The sequence below is a fragment of the Rana temporaria genome, chromosome 7, assembly GCF_905171775.1.
Source record: "Rana temporaria chromosome 7, aRanTem1.1, whole genome shotgun sequence".
Taxonomy (NCBI): Eukaryota; Metazoa; Chordata; class Amphibia; order Anura; family Ranidae; genus Rana; species Rana temporaria.
The window spans coordinates 169,495,711-169,520,756 of record NC_053495.1 but is presented as its reverse complement, the minus strand read 5'-3'; the positions used below and the strand labels follow the sequence as shown (position 1 = coordinate 169,520,756).

Here is a 25,046-nt window from a genome sequence, read left to right as displayed (position 1 = left end):
GTGTATATGTGACAGGCAGCTGGGGATGAGCGATACCAGTTGCCGCACCCATACACAGTGCACTGCAGAGGGGCTTGTGACTCCTCCTCCTCCTTGGCTGTGATGCAGACAGGAGGGTGGAGGCGGGGAGGAGTCATGTAATGGCCGGGTCTATGGTGGTGGTGGGGTGGGTTGGCTGGGCTGCCCCCCAGGCCAGCTCCCCAATGATAGCGTACCTGGCCACTGAGTAAAGTGACATTCATTGGTTAAGAGAAGGAATGGGAGGGGAAATGACCCCCCTGTACTCTGCCCTACTGACTCCTGTCCTGCTGACCCCTGTACCCTGCCCTACTGACCCTGTGTCTTCTGTCCTGCTGACACCTGTACACTGCCCCACTGGCTCCTGTCCTCCCTCCTGCTGACCCCTGTACCCTGCCCTGCTTATCCCCTATCCTGTGTCCTGCTAATCCCTGTCCTCTGCCCTTGTGACCCTTCTTCACTGCCATAATGACCCCTGGTCCCTGTCCTGCTGACCTCTGTACTCATTAAGCCCCTCCCACTGTTAAGAGTTTGGCCCACCCACATTCTGCCGCTGCTACACGCACCGCAGATCCCTTCCTTCATTAAGTGTCCTTCATTCTGAAGTTTAAAAGTTGGGAGGTATGCTATAGGTCTGATTCAGTAGGGGGTGTGTCCCCACAGAGAACAAGTGTCCTTTTCTGCACATGCTGGCAGGGCACGGGTTTTTCTAATCAGACTGTGGCTGCTTTCTAAAGGAATCCAACCAAGATTTTGATCATCCCTTTTCTGAATGAAGCTGGAATGTGTTTAGCTAATTTAAACAGAAAAGTGCAATTGAGCTTTAAGGCAGCCCATTTATTTTGAACTGGCTGCCAACGCGCTGCAATAATTTTAATGGACATGCATCATTTATACAATGCAGTGCACCATAACGCACAGATGTTAAAAATCTGGTGTGCCATTTGTTGCAGTGCACTTGGTTTGTGTGTTGGGTGTCCAGTGTTTCTGTGCATTAACGTGAATTGACATTTAAATGTATCCAGATATAAGATGATCCTATGAAAAAAAAACAAGCAGTGCATTTGCTGTCATATGGGACGTTGAGTAACGCAGCGATGTCAGTATGTGATGTGAAGTTCCCTGCCATGATGACAGAATCTCTGCTTACTTTGTAGAAGGCTCTGCACAGCGGAAATGTCACCTTCAGCATCAAACCATTTCACAAGAATTCCGTCATTGTCCTCCGGGTGGAAATACAACCGCAAACTGCCACCGGAATAGAACAATTTCTTCCTGTTTGGATTCACTAAGTAAATGAAAAAAGAGGCGTTAATGCGTTCCGGCCCCTCACTAATGGACAACATAAATAAAAACAATATATCTAGATTTACGGTATATAAAGCTTCACCCTTACAATTTTTTACTGTAAATCCCTGTACACACGGGTGGTAATCCCGTCAGGAAAAAAACGTTGTTTTTCCTAACGGGATTCCTGGCAAGCTTGCCGTGCATACAGACGGCCATTCAAAAGAACCACCGTTCTTTTGAATGGCAAGAGCGCAGTGACGTCATCGACTACAATGACCTGTCGCTCTTCATATTCGATGCCGTCGCCGCCATCTTGCTACACCCCACACTAAACTTGTATGCTACAAACTCTTATCGAGCATGCGTGGTTTTCAAATGGAACAGGTAAGCATACAGACGACCGGTTTTCTCGGCAGGAAACACTCTGCCGGGAATCCCGACGGGAAAATAGAGAGCAGGTTCTCTATTTATCCCTGGGCAGTTTTCCTGTCGGGGAAAACTGCTAGGGAGCATACACACGGCCGGGATTCCTGGCCAAATGCTCTTCTGGCAGTTTTCCTGCCGGGAAAACCGGTCATGTGTACAAGGCTTAACTCCAAAATGCTGGATAGGACTTTACAGTCAGGGGCTTAGATAAACTGGTGCATTTTTCAGAGAAAATTAGGATTTGCTGGGAAGGGGGTTTGTTCGGCCCACTTTCATGTATTTTTTATGTCTGGTATGGAACTGCTTGAGATTATTATTTTTCTGTAGTATGCCAACAACTAGCAGCAATTTTATTAGCTACAACTTGTTTGTTAATATGATTTTGGTATCTTTCTCTGACCTCTGTTTCTGTTTAGTGTGGGAGTCAGCAACCCATAGATCCTGATCTACGAGTAGATTGCGCCCAAGTAACTGGTAGATCGTGATCTGGGCTTGCTGACCCGCCATCCCAGAGCAGCAATGCAGAGGGACTACTTGTAAAGCTGGAGCTAAAGTAGGAAACAAGAGCCACATAAGCCAATGCCTCCTCTGTAGTGCCGGCTCCTGTCCCATGTGGAGTGATACCAACTGCACTCCACCTCTTATCCCGGCTCTAGAGCGGTGCCAGCAGCAGGAAAGAAGAGATATTCAGGTCAGTGTGCAGCACATCAGTGTGAAAGCAGCCTTATAGGGGGAGTCAGGTAAGAGTACATTACATATTTATTAGAGACAAGGACAGATGGCAACTCACATCAAATCTGGTAAAACTGGCTCATCAGCAAAGAGAGAGTCTCTGGTGAACAACTTCAGCCCAGAAGGGTACCCCAGTCAAGGGTAAGCACACCGGGTAGGTCAGTGGTATTCCCGCATGGCCGAGAAAACATACTATTAATGTGTACTAAACTTTAGGCTTCATATACACTACAGCTCCTAAAATTGAATTTAAGAGCTTTTGGCATCTTTTTGCCAAAGCTCCTAAACTCAACTCCATAAAAGCCTATGTGTCCATGTACGACGTCCACGACTGACACGTTTCGTCACAAGCCGCGTGACTTTTCCAAGGGAATATTGGATGTTCAATTAGTTCTTTCAGATAACTGGGAGCCAGCTCATTTAAAGGAAACCTATCATAAGGAGAAAAAAGTGTGCTGCCAATACTAACCTACTGGGGATTTTAACATGCTTCCGAACCCTAGATAAGCTGGTGGAAGCACCCTACTGAGCATGCTTTTAACTGCCATTCAGCTTCTTATCATGTGCTGTCTCGCATAGACTTGGTCTATGTTAGTGGGGGACTACTGACTAAATAAAAGTCATAAGGCCTTATCCACAATCTTGTTCTAGGACAGAGATTCGAAGATTTAAAGCCAAAAGGTCAGTATGGCATTCAGGTTAATTGCAATTTTGGAAGAAGTCAGCAGCCATTGCTGACCTCTCCCAAACCTCTTTAAACAGATTGCTTTGATATGAATATCTAAATAAGAAACATAAAAATTCTCTGATTTCCCTGCTTGTTGATGAAGGCCAATTTCACACAGGCAGCCAGGGGGGAAATGAGGGGGAAAAAAATGTCTGTTGATACTGGCCTTTTTTTATCCCCTGACTACTTACCTACGGTGTGACATGGTGCCACCTTAGGGCAGTTCACATTGCCACAGCACTTAACTCAGTATTGGCAAGTGGTGCAGCTTGAAAAACGTACCCAAAACCTTCTCCAAATCCCCAAATCTCACTACAAATCTAAGGGAGAACGTAGATTCTCGGTCCAAGGACCACGGCTCTGGAATGCTCTACCCACGGCCATCCGCATGGAAGAAAACCATCGGGTTTTTAGGAAAAAACTGAAGACCCACCTCTTCTGAAAGTCCTGTACAACTCTGGTCGCCAGCGCCTTGAGGCGATTAAGTTCGCATTTGTTGCGCTATATAAGTTTCTCACTCACTCACTCTATTGAAGTCAATGGGACCGTACCAAAATCGCATGCCAAACGCATTCAGGGCAGAGTGATAGCCCAATCCTCAGCAAGGCACACTCACCCATTCACATTCTTTTTTGGTGTTGGATGATGTGGGAGCTTACCCAGGTGTGTGTTGTCACTGTTCTCTCCATTGGACAGTTTTCAAATTTGGCAATTGTCCGTTCAGACTTGGATGGATGGTGGTGAAGTAGTGCAGATTAGTAAGTATAACTAGCGGGAGGCTATCAAAAGGCATTGGGTGGAAAAGCGAGTGTCTCTTTAAACTTAAAGTGGAAAAAAACTTTGCGATACTTACCCATCCTTCAATGGTCCGTTTATTTAATTATTAAACGTAGTGGATGCATTGTTTTTCTTTTCTTAGGCTTTTCCCCACTCTGTTTTCACCTGGTGATCTGGCCAGTAACACACCTCCTGAATTGGAGTGCCTCCACTCTGGATGAATGAGCACAGGGGTACCTCTGGACGGCAGCATTGTCAGTCTGGGGGGGAGTGTTAGATGGACTAGCAGGTTTTGGTACACTAACAAATTGAAGTCAAACTCCAGCCAATGCTTCATAAGCAGTTACATTAATGGTTTTGTTCCTTTTGGGATAAAGATTTTACGTAAAAATATAAAAGCTGATCAGATTGTAAGCTCATAGTAGCAGGGCCCTCCTAACCCTCTTGTATTGAATTGTATTGTTGTTGTATTGTCTCCCTGTGCCGTGTCTTTCTGCTGCTCCATTCCTCTGTTATCAGCATGATAACTTCTGACAAGTTCTACGACACATAAGATAAAAGCAGCTGGAAATTTGTGTCAGGGAGGGAGCTTATAGGTAGATTATCAGAGAGCTGGTCTATTCAGACTGCAGCTCTGCAAGTTTCTTTGTTCCTCTGCCTATGTGGGGGGGGGGGGGTGCATTTCTTCCAATCAGCTCTCACACATTGTATCCCCAGACTCTACACCCACTGCTGGAAGAAGAAGAAAGATTTCTAGCACGACGTGCACTTTTTAAAGGGTGAAGAAAGAGAAAGACTGCAGATATACATGTAAAACGTATGTAGGGAGATTTGTATAATCTGAGGCTGCTCACTTCACTGGGTATTTGTAAGGGTTTACAACCACTTTAAGCACTCACGTCAAAGTTAAATTGTTTGACTCAACCCTCTAAGTGCTACATCTGCAGAACAGCTAGTAGGACTTACTGGCAGGATTACCAGGTGAAAATAAAAGAAAGGAAACCTAAAAAAGAAAACCAATGCAGCTGTCACATCCAAGAATTGGTAAGCTGCAATATAAGAAATGTTTGCTTGGCTTTCATCAACTTGCACATCTTTTGAACCGTTTCATCTTCCCCTTGTCACACTGTAGACTCTGGACCGATACTTACACGCTATCTTTTTGAATTCTGATAAGAGCGGTTCATAAATGTCATAATAGATTTGCTCGGGATTGCTGTTATCTCGGATATACAACAGGTCGTGCACAGTAAGTGGGTCTGAACTGCCTTGCCATAAAGTCAGCGTGTACCTGTGCAGGGAACAAAAACAACCCTTACATCAAACCAACACAACCACTATGCACTATGAATGTACAACTGACAATTAACACCAATTATTCTAAAAGGTGCTCAAAACCAATATGTCTGTTGTGATCATCACTGAGTATTATATGTGAAAAAATAAAACAAATTAATCTTAAACCTTAATAAACAATGTGCATCACATAAATGTTAAAATAATAATCACATCATAGATTTGTGCATAACAAAAGGGGTAAACTTCAGTATTCAGTAGAGATATTGTATATTCTTAAACCAGTAGATGGCATTGTTTTTAAGTTTGTAGCTGCAACTATGGTATGCTCTATGTCTTTTCCCTGAATAAAGTTTCCTTTTCCTGTCTGCAGTTAAGCAGCAAAGCCCACGTGGACTGTGTACTGTCTGTCTGTTCTGTATGGCTATATACAGACAGACAGTGCACACCGCAGAAATCATCCAAATGGGAGGCTACACCCAGGGTATCACTGACACCACTACCTGTGGGGGAAACATGTGGAAGAAGGTGCTCTGGTCAGGTGAGACCAAAATGTAACTTTTTGGCCTAAAAGCAAAACACAGGGCCAGATTCACAAAGAGATACGACGGTGTATCTCCTGATACGCCGTCGTATCTCTGACTTACACTGGTCTTATCTATGCGCCTGATTCATAGAATCAGTTACGCATAGATATGGCTAAGATCCGACAGGTGTAACTGTGTTACACTGTCGGATCTTATTTGTAATTTAAAAATGGCGCGGGGGGCGTTCCCGCTGATTCACGTTGAATAATATGTAAATCAGCGAGATACGCAAATTCACGAACGTACGCGGACCCGACGCAGTGTTGTTACGACGTTTCCGTAGCGGCTTTCCCGGCGTATACTTACCCCTGCTTCTATGAGGCGCAGCCAATGTTAAGTATAGCCGGCGTTCCCGCGTCGCTTTTGAATTTTTTTATGTCGTTTGCGTAAATCGTTCTGTAATACGGATGGACGACGTTTACGTAAGCGTCGAAACCACTGACGTCCTAGTGACGTCAGTGGGAGCAATGCATGCCGGGTAAATTCACGGCCTGCGCATGCTCATTTAAATCGGCGCAGGGACGCGCCTGATTTAAATAGTACACCCCCCACTAGCTGCGGAATTTGAATTCCGCCGGGGGATTTGCGATACGCCGCCGCAAGTTTGGAGGTAAGTGGTTTGTGAATTACCCACTTGCCTCTCAAACTTGCGGCAGGGTATCTTAAATCAGATAGATCACGCGGATCTAAAGATCCGCTGATCTACGTGAATCTGGCCCGCTATGTGTGGCAGAAAACTAACAATGCACATCACCCTGAACACACCATCACCACTGTGAAACATGGTGGTGGCAGCAGCATCTTGTAGGGATGCTTTTTTCAGCAGGGAAGCTGGTCAGAGTTGATGGGAAGATGGATGGAGCCAAATACAGGGCAATATTAGAAGAAAACCTGTAAGGCCCGGTACACACGAGCAAACATGTACGATGAAACCGGTCCGTCGGACCGTTTTCACCGTACATGCCTGCCAGAGGGCTTCTGTACGACTTCTGTACGATGGTTGTCTGCGTCGTCGCCGTGATGATGACGCGGCGATGACGCGGCGATGTGGGCGGGCCTGCCATTTAAAGGCTTCCACGCATGCGTCAAAGTCATTCGACACATGCGAGGGACGGCGGGCGCTCGGACATGTACGGTAGGTCTGTACTGACGACCGTACATGTCCGAGCGGGCAGGATTCCAGCGGACGGTTTTAAAACACGTCCAGGAATATTTGCCCGCTGGGAAAATGCCCGGCGGGCAAATGTTTGCTGGAATTCGGCCCACTCGCGCCTACACACGACCGAACATGTATGCTGAAACTGGCCCGCGGACCAGTTTCAGCATACATGTTTGGTCGTGTGTACGGGGCCTTAGAGTCTGCAAAAGAATCAAGACTGGGACGGAGGTTCTCCTTCCAGCAGGACAATGATCCAAAACATACAGCCAGAGCTACAATGGAATGGTTTAGACCAAAGCATATTCAAGTGTTAGAATGGCCCAGCAAAGTCCAGACCGAAATCCAATTGAGAATCTGTGGCAAGATTTGAAAACTGCAGTTGACAGATACTCTCCATCCAATCTGACAGAGCATGAGCTATTCTGCAAAGAAGAATGGGCAAAAATGTCACTCTCTAGATGTGCAAAACTGGAAGAGACATCCCCAAAAAGACTTGCAGCTGTAATTGCAGCGAGAAGGTGGTTCTACAAAGTATTGACTCAGGGGGGAGGAATACAAATGCACGCATTTTCCTTCCACTTCCAAAATATGTGCCACTTTAAATCCCAATAAAACACATTTATGTTTTTGTTTGTAACATGACATGAATGTGGAAAATTTCAAGGGGTATGAATACTTTTTCAAGGCACTGTGCTTCTTTGAAATTTAGGTGTGGAGGGTCTAAGTTTACTATAGCTTTAAAGAATTTGTAAAGGTTTGTTTAAAAAAAGAAAAAAACAAACATGCTATACTTACCTCCTCAGTGCAGTTGGTTTTGCACAGAGTGGCCCCTGATCCTCCTCTTCTGGGGTCCCTAAGCGACGCTCCTTGCTCCTCCTCTTCTCGAGTGCCGCTCTCCCTCGGGGCACTCATGCAGGTGCGTTACCGTGTCTTGCTGCTGTGTCCAGTGACAGACAGCAGGACTCGCTTCCGCCCCCGGCTCTCACGTCACTGTATTTGATTAAGAGCAGCGGGAACCAATGGCTACGTTGCTATCAATCTATCCAATCAATCTATCCAATCAGGACCCGAGAAACAGGCTGGAGCTGGTGTGCTCGTCCCCGTCGATGGAAAGACCGGGCTCAGGTAAGTAAAAGGGGGGCTCTGGGTGGCTGCTGCATCACAGGAGGTTTTTCACCTTAATGCATAGAATGCATTAAGGCAAAAAAAAACCTTGAGGGTTTGCAACCCCTTTAGGGCTCGCTAACACTTGCTTCAAAATGTGGCTTTGGACATGCTTATTTAAAGTACTCTGAATGCCAATCAAAGCCCCTGTCACTAAATAAAATGGTTACATTTCAGTCCGGTTCTAAAGTTGTATTTGCTTTGCTTCACTTCAAAAACAATACCCCATGTTGATTTCTTGGTGCTTCAAAGCATCTCCAAAGCCTCCATAGAAGTCTATGACTATGCTCGCTAACAGCACCTGAAGCTTTTGAGTTGAGTTAGCTTTGTTTTGGAGATAGTGCAGGTATGAGATATCCCAGAATGCACTGGGAAACCAACAAGCGAACTGGAAAGGTGGCATCAGCAGTCACTTCCTGTTCATGTGTATATATTCTAGGAGTAGCTGGTGCAGAAGTCACATCTGGTATGCAGCATGGAGGAACAGGGATGTGAGTGGGATCTGCAATGGAGCAGAGCAACTAGCAGACAGCACATGTGGTGTGCAACATGGGAACACTATAGCGAAAAGTGAGCGGGGACCAGATAGAGAGGACTGAGTGGCAGAGGATTAGCAGAATGGGGGGACCGGAGCAGGAGAAACTAGCAATGTCACATGTGTTGAGCAGCATGAGAGCAATATAGTAGGAGGTGATCGGAGACCAGAGAGAGGGGAGGATCAGCAAGCCAAGGATCAGCAGAGCTGGGGGTTACTACTGAGCAGTGGATCAGCAGAGCTGGGGGTTACTATTGAGTGGGGCATCAGCAGATCTGCTGAACGAGGGTACCAACAAGCTGGGGCTCTGCTGAACAGGGGTGCTAATGAGTTGGGGATCTGCTGAATGGGGGTACTGCTGACCCGGGGAACAAATAGAAAATCAATACACACACAGGGCATTTTCCAATCTTCACAAAAGCTTCAAAAAAGCACCACTGAACCACCAAAAAAAGCATGTTGAAGTGAAGTCAAAGCAAGTGTAAATGAGCCCTTAAAAATTATCTTTTAGTCTTTGAGGGGATATCAATTTTAGGTTCTGGTTCACACTGGTGCAGCTTTGGAATTGGGCGACTTCTCTACTATGTGTCTGATTCACACTACCGCATTGCACTAGAGTGTGGGCGGTGGTGTGTGACTTTGTTTGACATAAGTCTGTGCAAGTGGCAACGAAATCAGAAAAAAGTAGTACAGGAACCTTTTTCAAACTCACTGCGACATGAGTCGTGGCAATTTGAACGGTTCCATTGCCGACAATGGGATGGGACTTGTCATGCAATATGGAACTGTCAAATCGCATGACAAATCGCACTGGTGTAAACAGGGACTAAGAGTCCATTCAGACCTACGCCTCAAGGAGGTGTATCCCTTGATAACGTGCACGAAACACGTCAGGACGGGCCTACATGCTGACGTCACGCTGCCGCGTCCATGTGTTTGGAGCGGCGGCTGCCATTGTAAACTTTGGTCATTCTGCTAATGCTGCAGCTTCTATCTGGATGTAGTTTTAAAGTTTTATAATAAACTACTAATCTCTACAAGCTCTTTTGGGCTCCTGTTGGGTGAGCTCTTTATACACAGTTTGTGGATCCTTGAAGGAAGGCTATTGACTGGAGCTGTTTTATATCCTAATTCTGGTGAGTGCGTAGTTTGAGTGGATTTCCTGGCTTTAGCACAGTTGCAGAATCCTCTGGCTAGTATCAGCTTTCATTGTTCCCTGGAATTACTCATTAAACTTTGAGGTGGACAGCACTGATGACGGGCTAGGGTAGCATCTAAGTATCTAACATGCAAGACATGATGCTAGTTACCGGTTAGACTTCTCCAAAAGCCAGTTGAAGTGAGGCCAGGCAGAGGGGGTCAGGAGGACAGCTCGAGCTGGGAAGGTGATTCTCTGGGGAAGATCCTTCACTAGATCATACATCTTCATAATCATTTCTCTGGTGTACGTTCTGTTGGAGATAATCGGTGGCAGGTACAATGTCACCCAGCCAGGGGAGATTGTGATATCCGGGAATTTCTCCTGGATTAAACCCAGAAACCTGCAACAATGGATCGCAGTTACAATAACTACTTTCATCAATTTATCCTATTTGTCAGAATATCTCTAACTTGCAAACAATATCACCAAATATCTTCAGGATACTGACTGTGTGGCATTGACTCCTATCTCATGGTTGACGTTGGGTCCGGCCACGATGTCCGCATTTATCCACACAGGGCAGTTAATGTTCATTTGTGATGACTTTTTCAGCAACATGTCAAGTGACGGGCTGACAGCTTGGATGCTCTTGAAGTCCAGTTTGATGCCTGTATAAAACAAAAGGTTAAACTGTACAACTGATACATAAGAGGTTAAAATGTATCTAAATGTATCTAAACTTAAATACAAAAACTGAATATTTGCAGCTTGACAGTACTTTTTTCTGGCTTTTTTCTCCTAGTGATAATGTTAGTAACACACGTTTAGGACTACACGTTGTAGTTCCCAGCGCTAGGTGGGAACAAAGCTAACTACAGTGGAACCTCGAATTACGAGCATAATCCGTTCCAGCAGAATGCTCGTAATCCAAAGTATTCGCATATCAAAGCGAGTTTCCCCATTGAAGTCAATGGAAACGAAAATAATTTGTTCTGCATTGACTTCAATGGCATGCGATACCTCACGCGGCCAGAGGTGGGGAGTGCCGGAGAGCCTTGGAAATGGGCAGAATGGACCGAGGACACCTCGGCAAACCGTTCCCGAGGTCAGCCGAGCTGTCTTCGGGCAGGGCTGGACTGGGACAGAAATTTGGCCCTGGACTTCATCCAGACCGGCCCACTTTAATTTTAAGTGTCCCCCTTACATCAGTGTCCCCCCATCAGCGCCCCCCTTGCATCAGAGAGTCCCCCTTGCATCAGAGCCCCCCTTGTATCAGAGTATCCCCCATCAGAGTCTCCCTTGCATCAGAGTGTCCCACATTACAGTTTTTCTTGCATCAGAGTGTCCCCCATCAGAGTCCCCCTTGCATCAGAGTGTCCCCCCTTGCATCAGAGATCCCCCTTGCATTAGTGTTCCCCTTCAGAATCCCCCCTTGCACCAGAGAGTCCCCCTTACATCAGAGTGCCCCCCTTGCATCAGAGTGTCCCCCCCTTGCATCAGAGTGTGCCCCCTTGCACCAGAGAGCCCCCTTTGCATTAGAGTGTCCCCCCTTACATCAGAGTGTTCCCCCTTACATCAGACTGCCCCCCTTGCATTAGAGTGTCCCCCCCTTGCATCAGTGTGCCCCCTTGTACCAGAGAGCCCCCTTTGCATCAGAGTGTCCCCCCTTGCATCAGAGTGTCCCCCATTGCATTAGAGTGTCCCTCATCAGAGTTTACCCCTTGCATCAGAGTGTCCCCCATTGCACCAGGGTGTCCCCCATCAAAGTGTCCCCCATTAGTGTGTCCAACCCCTTTGAACCCCTCTCCTCCCCCTCCCACATGTACTCATTCACAGCTCTCCAGAAAGGCAGCATTGTTCCTCTCTCCAGTCATGTGATAAGTGATAAGGGGAGAGAGGAAGGAAAGTCTGCCGGCTGTCTATCTCCCCCCTATAGGGCGGGAGGGAGCAGAAAGGCTAATACTCACTCCAGCAAATGACAGCTGCTGCTTCTCTTGACAGGAGTGAAATTGCGATTACTCACTCAGAGAGGAGCGGCTCGAGGACTGCACCTGACCGGCCCACTGAGCCATCGGCCCACCGGGAAACTCCCGGTAGTCCCAATGGCCAGTCCGTGCCTGTCTTCGGGCCTTCCTGTGCATTTCCGAACGGCGACGATTGGCTGCGATCGCAGTACTGCACACCGCTTTGGCCTGAATCGTGCTCGTTTTGTGAGACAACACTCGCAAACCAAGTTATGATTTTTAAAAATACAGTGCTCGTATTGCGAAACGCTCGTTAACCGCGTTACTCGCAATCCGAGGTTCCACTGTAATAACATTCAGCACAGGCAAAGAGCACACAAGATTTCTACTATCATAACAAAACACTTTCAATATTTTTTTAATCTGAACTCGGGTAAAAACAAACATTCTCTAAATACAAAAGTTATGTGTATTCTTACACGAATCTTGGTGTGCTTTCTGTACTTCTTCCAGATCTGTGCAGCAATCCAGCATAAACTTTGCCTCTGTTTAGGAGCTTCCTGTAATACAGACCGGGCACTGCTGCTCTCTTTCCATGTGCAGGGTGACTGGTCTTGTCTCCGCCCCCTACTGTAGTTTTTTGCAGACAGCCTGTAATGGGTGGGGCCTGTTGGGTCCCTCCCACAGCTCTGCTCTCTGGACAGACTACAGTATGTACAGCACAATGATGATATTATTTTTTATAATATACGGGTTTGGAAAGGCATTTTGGGCACACAAAGCTTATTTTGTGACTTTAACAGGTCAAAAAGGAGCAAATAACAGACGTTAATTGTTATAATTGACATATGTTTAAGTAATTCTCCATCGTACCTTTTATAACATTGTAACCTTGTCTGTTCCACATGTAGGCAGGTGCAGTCTACATTCTCCACCGAAGATAGCGCTTTTCTACAGCGGCACTGTTGATGGAGAGAAAGTCAAGAGGAACAGAATTCCTCTACAGTTTCCTGGGTCACTGGGGAAGCTATCCTATTGGATGCTGCCAGCCCATGTGATTCTGGCGGCCATCTTTGATCAGGCAGAACCTATTTAAGGCTCTAGCGCTCAGTTTTGGCATGCATTTGGTGAGTTAGTAGTGTAGGGAAATGTACCCTGCCTGTTAAGAAAGGAAAAGGTTCCAGACAAGGAGGGAAAGCATAGGGACTTCAGCTCCTCTGGACATACCTCCTGATTGGGTATGAGACGGCCAGGCCGCATTCTACACTTTTTACAGGCGCTCTCAGTCTGGCTGAATATTGCTCTAATCAAATTGCTAGAAACCATAAGTGCACCCGGTTGGGTGGTCTTCTCTTCCCTCCAGGTTTTGTTGGGAACTGTTGCTGCATTACTTCAATTACAAGTTCTCTATAGCACCTGACTGTGTGAATTATTGATGCCACACTATGCTGCACACAAATAACCATTAAATGGTCATATATTACATATAACTTTTTCTGATCCATTCACATGAAGACCAGAATTTTACCTTTAGACGAAAGAAGCACAGCATCCAGCCATTCTTGCAGTGTATTGTCACTGTATATATCAGGGGGATGAGCCATGATAGGTATATTTGTCTCATTGACTGTTCCTAGTCCCTGAACATTGACGTCAGCCTCCAACACCATGATGCCACCTGCAGGGTTATACATAGTAATCAGATGAGGATTTGTAGGTGTTCCCTCAATTAATATTAGGCATGTCAAACTGCATTTTTGTTTCATGACTGCAAGAGAAAACCAATTACAAGATAAGTCACCTAAGAAGCAGAGGTGGACAAGGGTCAGCATGGGCACCCTGACTGCTCTGCTGCTATTCAACCCTATACGCAACATACTGCAATGTCCATTTTTTCTGCTTTAAGGGCCCTTTCACACTGGTGCGTTTTTGCCGCGTTTTCGCGGTACAAATAGCGCTATTAAAACGCTCCCCATGCCCCCTCCATTGAAATGAATTAAAAAACACTGTAAAAACGCGGTAAAAACGGACCGTTAAAATCGCGGTAAAACACCGCGATTTTACCACAATTTTACGACGTTTTTAATTCATTTCAATGGAGAGGGGCATGGGGAGCGTTTTAATAGTGCTATTTTTACCGCAAAAACGCAGCAAAAATGCACCAGTGTGAAAGGACCCTTAATACATCAACTTTATTGGCTTACTTGCTGCCTAATATATGCTTCCAACTTTCAGAATTAATTTTTTTTTATTGTGTCTTGCATTTGATATTGTGATCTTGTGTTGTCTTAATTGAATATAACTTTATCTTAATTTCCCTTTGGGATTAATAAAGTATTCTAAATATGAATACCCGTCAGTGTGCTTATTGTTATGGCTGATTCGTGTATGGTGTCATTGTGCTTAATGGTGTCATTGTGCTAAAAGGACAACAGTATATTAGCCAAGTCCAAAACATGGACCATTACCTGCTTTTTATATTTTTAAAAAGTCCTGTTTCTTCTTCTTGTGCGTGAGCTTTTATTACTAAATTATCGGAAGAGAGCTAGTAAAAAATAATCAGTTGTGTTTATTGGAAACGTTACATACATGATAAAAAAATGTCAGCTGTGTAATAAAATTGGGACCATTTGGTTGGCTTCACATCTTTGCCCTGTGGTAACACATTTAAAAATGTGATTATACCACTCACTGTAGCAGAATGATATTCACTATGAATGCCACTCCAATGGACCATGCAAATGCACACCAACATGTGTCTACTGCAGTGCACCACAAGCCAAAAATAGGAACCATCTGTGACTGTGGTGCTTTTAAAAAGAGTACAGTGCCTTGAAAAAGAGTCAATACTTTGTAGAACCTCCTTTCGCTGCAATTACAACTGTAAGTCTTTTTGGGGATGTCTCTACCAGGTTTGCATATCTAGAGAGTGACATTTTTGCCCATTCTTCTCTGCAAAATAGCTCAAGCTCTGTCAGATTGGATGGAGAGCGTCTGTGAACAGCAATTTTCAACTCTTGCCACATATTTTCAATTGGATTTAGGTCTGGACTTTGATTGGGCCATTCTAGCACATGAATATACTTTGATCTAAACCATTCCATTGTAGCTCTGGCTGTATGTTTAGGGTTGCTGTCCTGGTGGAAGGTCAACCTCTGCCCCAGTCTCAAGTCTTTTGCAAACTCGAACAGGTTTTCTTCTTAGATTGCCCTGTATTTGGTTCCATCCATCCATCTTTCCATCAATTCTGACTGGCTTCCCTGTCCCTGCTGAAGTAAAGCATCCCCACATCATGATGCAGCCACCACCATGTTTCACAGTGGGGATAGTGTGTTCAGGGTGATGTGCAGTGTTAATTTTCCACCACATATAGGCCCAGATTCTCAAAGGGCTTACGACGGCACAACGCAATGTACGCCGTCGTAAGTCCTAATCTGGGCCGTCGTATCTATGCGACTGATTCTTAGAATCAGTTACGCATAGATATCCATTAGATCCGACAGGTGTAAGGCTCTTACGCTGTCGGATCTTAAATGCAATTTTTTTTTTGCCGCTAGGTGTCGTCTCCGTCGTTTTCCCTGTCGAGTATGCAAATTAGCTAAATACGTGAATTCACGAACGTACGCGTGGTCGACGCAGTGAAGTTACGATGTTTACGTTAGATTTGCGCGCCGTAAAGTTGCCCCTGCTATATGAGGGGCAACCAATGTTAAGTATGGCCGTCGTTCCCGCGTCGAAATTTTAAAATTTACGTTGTTTGCGTAAGTCGTCCGTGAATGGGGCTGGACGCCATTTACGTTCACGTCGAAACCAATGACGTCCTTGCGACGTCATTTGGAGCAATGCACCCTGGGATATTTTCCGGATGGCGCATTCGCAGTACGTTCGGCGCGGGAACGCGCTTAATTTAAATGCTCCACGCCCCCTACCCGGCTCATTTGAATTAGGCGGGCTTGCGCCGGGTGATTTACGCTACGCCGCCGCAACTTTACAGGCAAGTTCTTTGTGAATAAAGCACTTGCCTGTAAAACTTGCGGCGGCATAACGTAAATCAGATACGTTACGCCCGCACAGTTTTACGCCCATCTACGAGAATCTGGGCCATGGTGTTTTGCTTTAAGGCCAAAAAGTTAAATTTTGGTCTCATCTGACCAGAATACCTCCTTCCACATGTTTGCTGTGTCTCCAACATGGCTTCTTGGAAACTGGAAATGAGACTTCTTATGGCTTTCTTTCAACAATAGCTTTCTTCTTGCCACTTTTCCATAAAGGGCAGATTTGTGGAGTGCACGACTAATCGTTGTCCTATGGACAGATTCTCCCACCTGAGCTGTGGATCTCTGCAGTTCCTCCAGAGTTACCATGGGCCTCTTGGCTGCTTCTCTGATTAATGCTCTTCTTGCCTGGCCTGTCAGTTTAGGTGGACGGCCATGTCTTGGTAGGTTTGCAGTTGTGCCATATGCTTTCCATTTTCAGACGATTAATTAAACAGTGCTCTGTGATATGTTCAAAGTTTGGGATATTTTTTTTATAACCTAACCCTTCTTTAAACTTCTCCACAACTTTATCCCTGACCTGTCATTGGCCTTTATTATGCTGTTTGTTCACTAAGTCTATCTAACAAACCTCTGAGGGCTAGACAGAACAGCTGTATTTGTACTGAGATTAAATTACACACAGGTGGACTCTATTTACTAATTAGGTGACTTCTAAAGGCAAATGGGTTCCACTAGATTTTAGTTAGGGGTATCAGAGTAAAGGGGGTTAAAGCGGGGGTTCACCCTATATAAAAAAAATGTTTTATTTTTTTTCCCTCTAGCATTAAATTCGGCATAGTAGCGCGAGCTACAGTATGCCTGTCTGTATTTTTTTATCCCCGTACTCACTGTGCTATTGTACATTGAAGATTCCGGGGAATGGGCGTTCCTATGGAGAGATAAGGTGATTGACGGCCGGCCCTGGCACGTCACGCTTCTCCGGAAATAGCCGAAATAGGCTTGGCTCTTCATGGCGCCTGCGCATAGCCTGTGCGCAGGCGCCGTGAAGAGCCGAGACCTACTCCGGCTGTCTTCGGGGAGCGTGACGTGCCAGAGCCGGCCGTCAATCATCCTCCCTCTCCATAGGCACGCCCATTCCCTGCGGGAGTCGGAATCTTCAATGTACAATAGCACAGTGAGTACGGGGATAAAAAAATACAGACAGGCATACTGTAGCTCGCGCTACTATGCCGAATGTAATGCTAGACTGTTGTTAAGGAGGGTGAACCACCGCTTTAAATACAAATGCACACCACACTTTTCAGATATTTATTTGTAAAAACAAAAGAAAACTATTTATTATTTTCCTTTCACTTCACAATTTTGAGCCCCTTTGTGTTGGTTTATTACATAAAATCCCAATAAAATACATTTACATTTTTTGGCTGTAACATGACAAAATGTGGACAATTTCAAGGGGGATGAATACTTTTTCAAGACACTGAACATGGACATTTTATAGTGCATTGGCATCTCTCAATGAATGGACTGTATTAACGCAAACTCTTAAATACAGTAATGGAATGTAAAATGTAAAGCATACTCACTGTTCAGGGCTTCCTGCATTTCACTCTTGTTATTGGCTCTATGATACCAGGTGACGAGTAACCCATCCTTGGCTTCGATCTGCCCATTGGACATTAGGTAGTCTAACATATCTCCATCCGTGCTGAACAGAGGCTTGGAATCTGCTGAGAATCACAAGAGCATTAAACTTATAAAGAAAAGCTGTTGTGTAAGCCCATATAGATAAAGAGGGGATTAAGGAGGTTTTCAAGGAGACCGAGAGTTGCAATATTTCTGTTTACTGTAAATTGAAGGCCTTAGCTATTGATGACCAGCAAGTGTGTGCAGTTTTGTATAAGCGATTCCAAAGTTCTGCACATGATCAGGATGTTCGCCCCAATCTCTAAAAGGTTAGAGCTGGAAAAACTCATACAGTATGTTTATAGGTCCCTCCATGACACTGTATGGCAAAACCACCTTTGGAAAACCAATCAGTCAGTATAGATTTTCTAATCAGATTTCTACTATTTTCCCCACTGCACACCCTCTACTCCACAGACAAATCAGACCAATCTCCTGATACAAACGTCATTGTCTGTTGCATACGTGCACAGCTATCCCGCAAGAAATATCTCTAGACAGCTTAAAGCGGAGCTCCACCCTAAAGTGGAACTCCCTCTGATCGGAACCCTCCCCCCCTCCGGTGTCACATTTGACGCCTTTCAGGGGGAGGGGGTGCAGATACCTGTCTAAAGACAGGTATTTGCACCCACTTCCGGCCACACAGTCTCGGGCAGACTGCGGGCATGCCGTCACCTCCCCCCCCCCCCCCGTTGTGTTCTTCTGGGAACACTCGGCTCCCAGTACACAGCAGGAGCCAATCGGCAGGCGAAGCGCGACTCGTGCATGCGCCGTAGGGAACGGGGCAGTGAAGCCGGAGCGCTTCACTTCCTGGTTCCCTCACCGAGGATGGCGGGGGGGGGCAGCAGAGTGACGAGCGATCGCTCGTCCTCTGCTGCCGACGGCGCTGGACTACTAAAAGTCAGCAGCTGCAGTATTTGTAGCTGCTGGCTTTTAATACATTTTTTTCAGCGCACATCCGCTTTAAGGCTCACAGCTCTCAGATTTTGCCATCAGAATCAATAGCCCAACCCAAGGTCCACAGGTAAGCAGCAGATGTGCTGTGATATCCTGTTTGTCAGTGCATGGCAGAGAATTAATTACAGCCAACTTTAAGCTGAATTAGAGGTTTTTGTTATAGGACAAACAAACCCCTAAAGCATATCTAAACCTCCAAAAAAAACTTTATATATTGCAGTATACCAGTCCTTAGATGTGATAGTTTTCATAGTTTCTAACTTTTACGATAAGAAAACACTATGGGCCAGATTCTCGTAGATCGGCGTATCTTTGTTCCGGCATAGCGTATCCTATTTACGCTACGCCTCCGCAACTTAGACGGGCAAGTGCTGTATTCTCAAAGCTCTTGCTCCGTAAGTTGCGGCGGCGTAGCGTAAATAGGCCGGCGTAAGCCCACCTAATTCAAATTTGAAACAGGGGGGCGTGTTTTATGTAAATAACTAGTGACCCGACGTGATTGACGTTTTTCACGAACGGCGCATGCGCCGTCCGTGGAATATCCCAGTGTGCATTGCTCCAAAGTACGCCGCAAGGACGTATTGGTTTTGACGTGAACGTAAATGACGTCCAGCCCCATTCACGGACGACTTACGCAAACGACGTAAAATATTAAAAATTCGACGCGTGAACGACGTCCATACTTAACATTGGTACACCGCATGTACGCCTCATATAGCAGGGGTAACTTTACGCCGGGAAAAGCCTAACGTAAACGGCGCGTCTGTACTGCGTCGGCCGGGCATACGCTTGTGAATTTGCGTATTTAGCGGATTTACATATTTCTAGGCGTAAATCAGCTACACGCCCCTAGCGGCCAGCGTAAATATGCAGTTAAGATCCGACGGCGTAAGAGACTTACGCCGGTCGGATCTAATAGAAATCTATGCGTAACTGATTCTATGAATCAGGCGCATAGATACGACAGCTCAGACTCAGAGATACAACGGCGTATCTGGAGATACGCCGTCGTATCTCCTTTGAGAATCCGGCCCATAGTTGGTAAGGTTGAATAAAAGAAACTAGTCGATCCAGTTCAACCTGTGTACAGTATGTTCGTTCAAGTCGATAATTATTTCCCATATCCTTGTATATTGTGTTCACTAAGATGCACGTCCAAGAGTTTTTTAAAACTATCAATACTTCCTGCTGAAACCACCGATTGTGGAAGCGACATCCTTGCCGTCCTGACAGTGAAAAACCCCCTACGCAGCTTATAGATAAACTGCTTCTTCTCCAATCTCATTGTATGGCTCCGTGTCTCCTTACACTCTCTGAGACTGAATAGTTTCCTACCTACGCTGGGACACCATTGAGGTATTTGTATTTCGCTATTATATCTCTTCTCGTGTGTCTCTTCTCTAGGAAGAATACATTTAGTGCTTGCAGTCGTTCCTCATAATTGAGTTCCTCCCACATGGATTCCACCTCCCCCTTGCCTCATTTGTGATGTCAATCCTCTCTTCCACCCATAAATCATTCTTGATATATAGGCACACCCCTCCCCCTCTTCCACCCTCTCTGTCCCTCCAATACAAGGAATACCCCTGGATAGTTACCAGTCGTGTGAGCTGTCAAACCAAGTTTCTGATATTCCCACAAAGTCTAAAGCCTCCTCTTGTAACAGCAGCTCCAGTTCCTCCATTTTGTTAGCTAGCCTCCTGGCATTTGTGTACATGCCTCTCAGTTTTGTACAGGTGCATATTATTTCCTTTAGTTTTTCTGACGCTGCGATTTTGATTTTCTAATGCACTCACCAAGGGTTTAGGTATTATGGTTATATTATCGCTAGTGCCTCCATTAGTACCCTCTGACCTTCGCTTACTGCTGGCCATCACTTCCCCTGATCCCTCCCTCCCCATCACCTAGTTTAAAAGATCCGCCAACTTTTTGGCCATCCTATAACCCAACAGAGCTGCACTGCCCTTTTTAGGTGTAGTTAATGCCTACTAATGAACCGATAACCGACTGAGGTCAGCCCAGTTCCCCAGGAACCCTAAACTCCTTTCTACACCAACTGCTCAGCCACTTGTAAAGTTCTCTAAGCTCCTGCTGCCTCTCTGGTGTTCAGGTAGTATTTCTGAGAAAACCAACTCAGAGGTCCTTCTGTTCAATGCAGCCCCTAAGCAACTAGCTCACATCTTGCACAGCAGCATTCATCCTCGAACGGCTCTTTAAGGAACACATACATGGAGTAAGATGTTCACTGGGTCACATTACCACTCCTGTTGGACATTTTACCCACTACTCTAGTGGGGATAATCAAAAAAAGTTACTCCAGGTACTCTATGCTACTCCAAAGATGCTCCTGGTGCTCAAGCTACTCCAAGTTCCTCACAGTCACTCCCAGTGCTCCACGTCACTTCCAGGACTCCAGGTTGTTCCAAATTACTCACAGTTACTCCCAATACTCCAAGTTATTCCAAGTCACTTCCAGCACTCTGGTTTATTCTAAATTACTTATGGTTACTCCTGGTACTCCAAGTCGCTACACAGTACTCAAGTTATCACTCAGTACTCCAAGTCACTATTCAGCACTCCAAGTTACTACTCGGTACTCCAAGTTATTGCAAAATTCTCACAGTTACTCCCAATACTATAAAGTTACTTCAAGTTACTCCCAGTTCCCCCAAATCACTCTCAGTATTTCAAGTCACACTCAGTACTTCAAAGTTACTACAAAGATTTTACATAAATGTCTGCCAGTAATCCAAGTTACTGCTTAAAATTACTCCCAGTACTCCAAGTACCTACAACTGTTACTCCAATTTACCACAACTATTACTTACAGTACTCCAGGTTACTATAACTATTACTCCCAGTACTCCAAGTAACTACAACTATTACTCCAATTTACCACAACCATTACTCCTAGTACTCTAAGTTATTAAAACTATTACTCCTATTACTCCAAGTTACTCTTAATAATACTTCCAGTACTCCAAATAATACACCTAGTGCTCCAAGTACACCAAGGTACTACAGATATTCTCCTCAGCGGTCAGTCATATACTTCTGTCCCACACCCTCACTTACAGCATGTCCCTTGTTCTCCTGTCAGATGTTGGCTGCTCCTCTGTCCCTAGCTCCGCGCTCACCTGTCAGTGTGTCCCGCCTCACACACCCACTCTCTGGCTGCTCCCCCTGTCAGTGTCTCCCCTCAGCATCGAACCTCGGTCAATTGGTCTTCTCTCTCCACCACCTTGCAAGCTGCCTATGCCTCCCCGTTCTCCAGCGACTTGCAGCAGTGTGCCTCTCTCAGCGTGTTCCTTACAGCTCTCACGCCACTTGCAGCAGCGTGCCTCTCTTAGCATGCGGCGTGCTTCTCACAGCTCTTGCATGACTTGCAGCAACTCAAAGCCCGATTTTGGGAAATCTAAAAATTCTTTCATGCTGTGGGGTTGTGCCCTCACTGCAAGTGTTAACTGCTTGTATAAGTCTAGGGGAGAATAAAAGCACTTTTAGGTGCCCAATCCCCTGCTCCCCTGGCAGCCGCCCCCCTATACTCTGGTGGTGCACTATATCACGTTATTGTTATTATGTTAATTTAATTGATCATAGGTTCACCATTTTATTTTAGCGCAACTTATTGTTTTCTTATATACTCTGGTGGTGGCCTGCTCTTTTGGCATTAACACGTCCAAAGCAGGGCTTTGAAACATGCATTGATCTTGATGATGTCAGGACTGGTCTAGCAGAATGGAGGAGTGGGTAAGTAAATCTTATTTTCTATGCCCCTAGACCTGAACGAGCAGTTAACCTTTACAGTTGGGATTTAATCTCCATAGGTTCACCATGTAATGGAGATGTAAAAAGGCAGATATGTTTAAAGTTCAGTCTGTGCGACAACCATGGCCCCTCCATAGATTCAATGGAGAAATAAGTCAAGACATGAAGAGACAAGAAGTGGGATATTTGCAGGACCATTATGTGGAAATAAAGAGGAAAATTATTGAAGAAAATAAAATATAGCCATCACATCTAATAAATAGGAAGCTGCAATATATTACATTCTGAGTATTGGCTTTGGGTATGCTTTAAATTGTCCCTTTTGGCAGTTTTATAAAGAGACAGCCTTCGCTTCCAAGCCCTAGAGAGCACCCTTATCGTCTTCTATGGTGTACTGCAAAATTAAGCTGGTGGTCATGAACCTCACTGCCTGATGACCATCCCAAAGATTATCTAACCTCTGGCTTTTTGTATCTGAACTTTGGCCAAGCAATAGAAGAGCTGGCGTCGTCCAGCTCTGTTATTAAGGCACATGCTATATGTCAAGTAAAGTGAAGAGTTGTTACATGCAGTACAGTATCTTAAGGGCCAGTGTTGCCTATCTTGGGGCTTTTCAGCAGGCAGTGAGGTCCTTGGTGAACAGATGAATTTTAGAGCATGACATAGACAACATTAAGTCTTCCTCCTAATACAGAAAAAGGGATGAGGGGTAGTGGATGCCTCGTTACAGCACTAAAAAAAACAAAAAAAAAACAGGGGAACCTGTTTACATCTCATACAAGGACTGCTAATGAGCACCAGAGCCCAGCATCTCTCAACATCAATGAGTCTTTTTTCTAGTGCTACGTTTTGGAGCAGATCATGAAGCACGTTTGCTTCTTCTATATCCAACGCTACCAGGGGTCAAGTCCTGGGGAAAAAAGTGTGGGAACTCCCACCCAAGATCCACTCCCCCACAAAAAAAAAAAAAAAATGATACGCTCATATGCATAATTACTAAACCGCAAGTTCTTTCTAAATCCTGAGATAACTCGCCGCAGACCTCCGCAATGTCTCCTGGGAACAATGACAAAAGCTCCCAGGAGACATTGCGGCATCAAAGAAGTGATGGAATACCTGCACACTACCGATAAATCCATATACAGGAAGCGGCCAGTAACAAAGGATTACTAAGGTTCGCCTGCCCCTGACAGTGACTCGAGCTGGGCATCGCCACTTAGTGAAGAATTGGCTCAGGCGGCTCAGCTGCTCTAGTCCTGCAAAGGGAACTGCGTTCCTGCTGTGAAAAAAGTGCAGGAACTCCGTTCCCATGGGTTCCCGCAGGACTTTAGCCCTGAACGCTACCAATTATTTCATAATAAATAAAAGATTTCTTTTTTTGATGATTTCTTGCCATAACCTTGTATAAGATGGCAAACGGAAATTAGAGTTAAAAAAATGTTTATTGTCAATTTTATATACATCACAGTGAAAAACATAAGAAGTTACAATCTAGAGACAGTCGCAAATAAACATGTGTAATGAGTCAGCCCAATGGTTATCGCCCATAGCTGGACTCCCATTGTCATTCAAGACAGTGTTAGAGTTGACGACTGTCGCTCGGTTTGAGGAATAATTCTGGCCAAAAGAGCCTTGTTGTCCTTAAAAAAATTCTATGTTTGAGTTATTAGGAACTAAAAAGGAAAAACCAGGTCAGGGGATAAACAAAAAAGATGAAAAGAAGGGGGAAGAAGCGACCCAAGGATGGGGGAGAGAGCAAGATGTAGAGAGGAAACAAGGAAGGTGGAGGCCAACGGAAATGATACAATCAGTCCACATTGTCTATCCTTACCTTTCTTGGAGGCTTTCCCAAAGTTAAGCAGAGAGCAGCGATTGCGACACAAACCCCTACAAACACTAAAACTCCTGCTATGGTTCTTAGATTTACCAAACTGCATCGCTTCATCATAGCATGAACAACTTCTTCCAAACTCCAAAGTATTAGAGGACTTTCCGATCTGTGAATGGCGAGCCTTCCTATGGATGTAAGTGAATGCTACTAAGCTCAATGTCCTTTATTCAAGACCACAATAAACGGTCTGCTCTTTTTAGACGTCTTCTCGCATTACAGAAAATCCTCCAGCTCCCCCTCCATTTAACAACGGCTCCGTTCTATGGGCGATACAAGATACACGCTAAGAACTCTGCCCTCGGAGTTTATGCTTCAGCATTCTTTCCCATAACAGCACAGAAATGCAGCCGTTTTCCTTTTCAATAGATAGCGTGTATGTATTATTATCATGGACTCCAGTACACCCAGCTCCAATTACAGCTTTCTACACCCCCTTCTAACAAGGCAATTTTCAGAAAAATCATGGCTCAACAGTTCTGTATTTGTTAATATTAAACTAAATAGTAATAGTAATCTAAAACTTCGCTTTAAAGGGAAACTGTACAGTATTATTGGCGAAAACACATTTTGGAACTGTAAGCAAAATAAAAAATGACGTAGGTGATGTCCCTAGCTTTAACCCCTTCTTGATAGATTAAAAACAAACCTTAATGCCTGAACACATTTTTACAACTTTGCTATGTGTTAGTAAAACTGTACAAATCATTGCAACTACTTAGTGCAGCCATGTGAATAATATCTTGATTTTTTTTAATGATAATTGAGCTTTTATTTGGTGGCAATTGTTAATAAATATTTTCCTATTCTTTTTTTTCCATAAAGATTTTATTGAGAGAAAAGATATTTTAACAGACATCTTAAAAACATTGACAGGAATAACAATAAAAAATAGAGACCAAGGGGCCCCGGTAATACAGTAACATATGGCAT

At 44.9% G+C, this 25,046-nt stretch overlaps 1 protein-coding gene across 2 annotated transcripts in view; it reads right to left on the bottom strand.

Moving 5' to 3' along the window:
• Positions 1–24,505, bottom strand: part of FAM151A (family with sequence similarity 151 member A) — a 29,386-nt gene extending 4,881 nt beyond the window's left edge. The window contains exons 1-7 of one of the 2 annotated variants that reach the window (XM_040360417.1): positions 24,057–24,505; positions 17,401–17,541; positions 13,345–13,494; positions 10,361–10,520; positions 10,022–10,252; positions 5,122–5,261; positions 1,169–1,306 (exon numbers count right to left, since the gene is read on the bottom strand). In XM_040360417.1, the coding sequence (XP_040216351.1) occupies positions 1,169–1,306; positions 5,122–5,261; positions 10,022–10,252; positions 10,361–10,520; positions 13,345–13,494; positions 17,401–17,541; positions 24,057–24,162 (1,066 nt within the window). In that variant the 5' untranslated portion in view covers positions 24,163–24,505. Of the gene's footprint in view, positions 1–1,168; positions 1,307–5,121; positions 5,262–10,021; positions 10,253–10,360; positions 10,521–13,344; positions 13,495–17,400; positions 17,545–24,056 lie in introns of both variants that reach the window. The other variant, XM_040360415.1, reaches the window with a different exon arrangement.
• Positions 24,506–25,046: the final 541 nt, after the last annotated feature.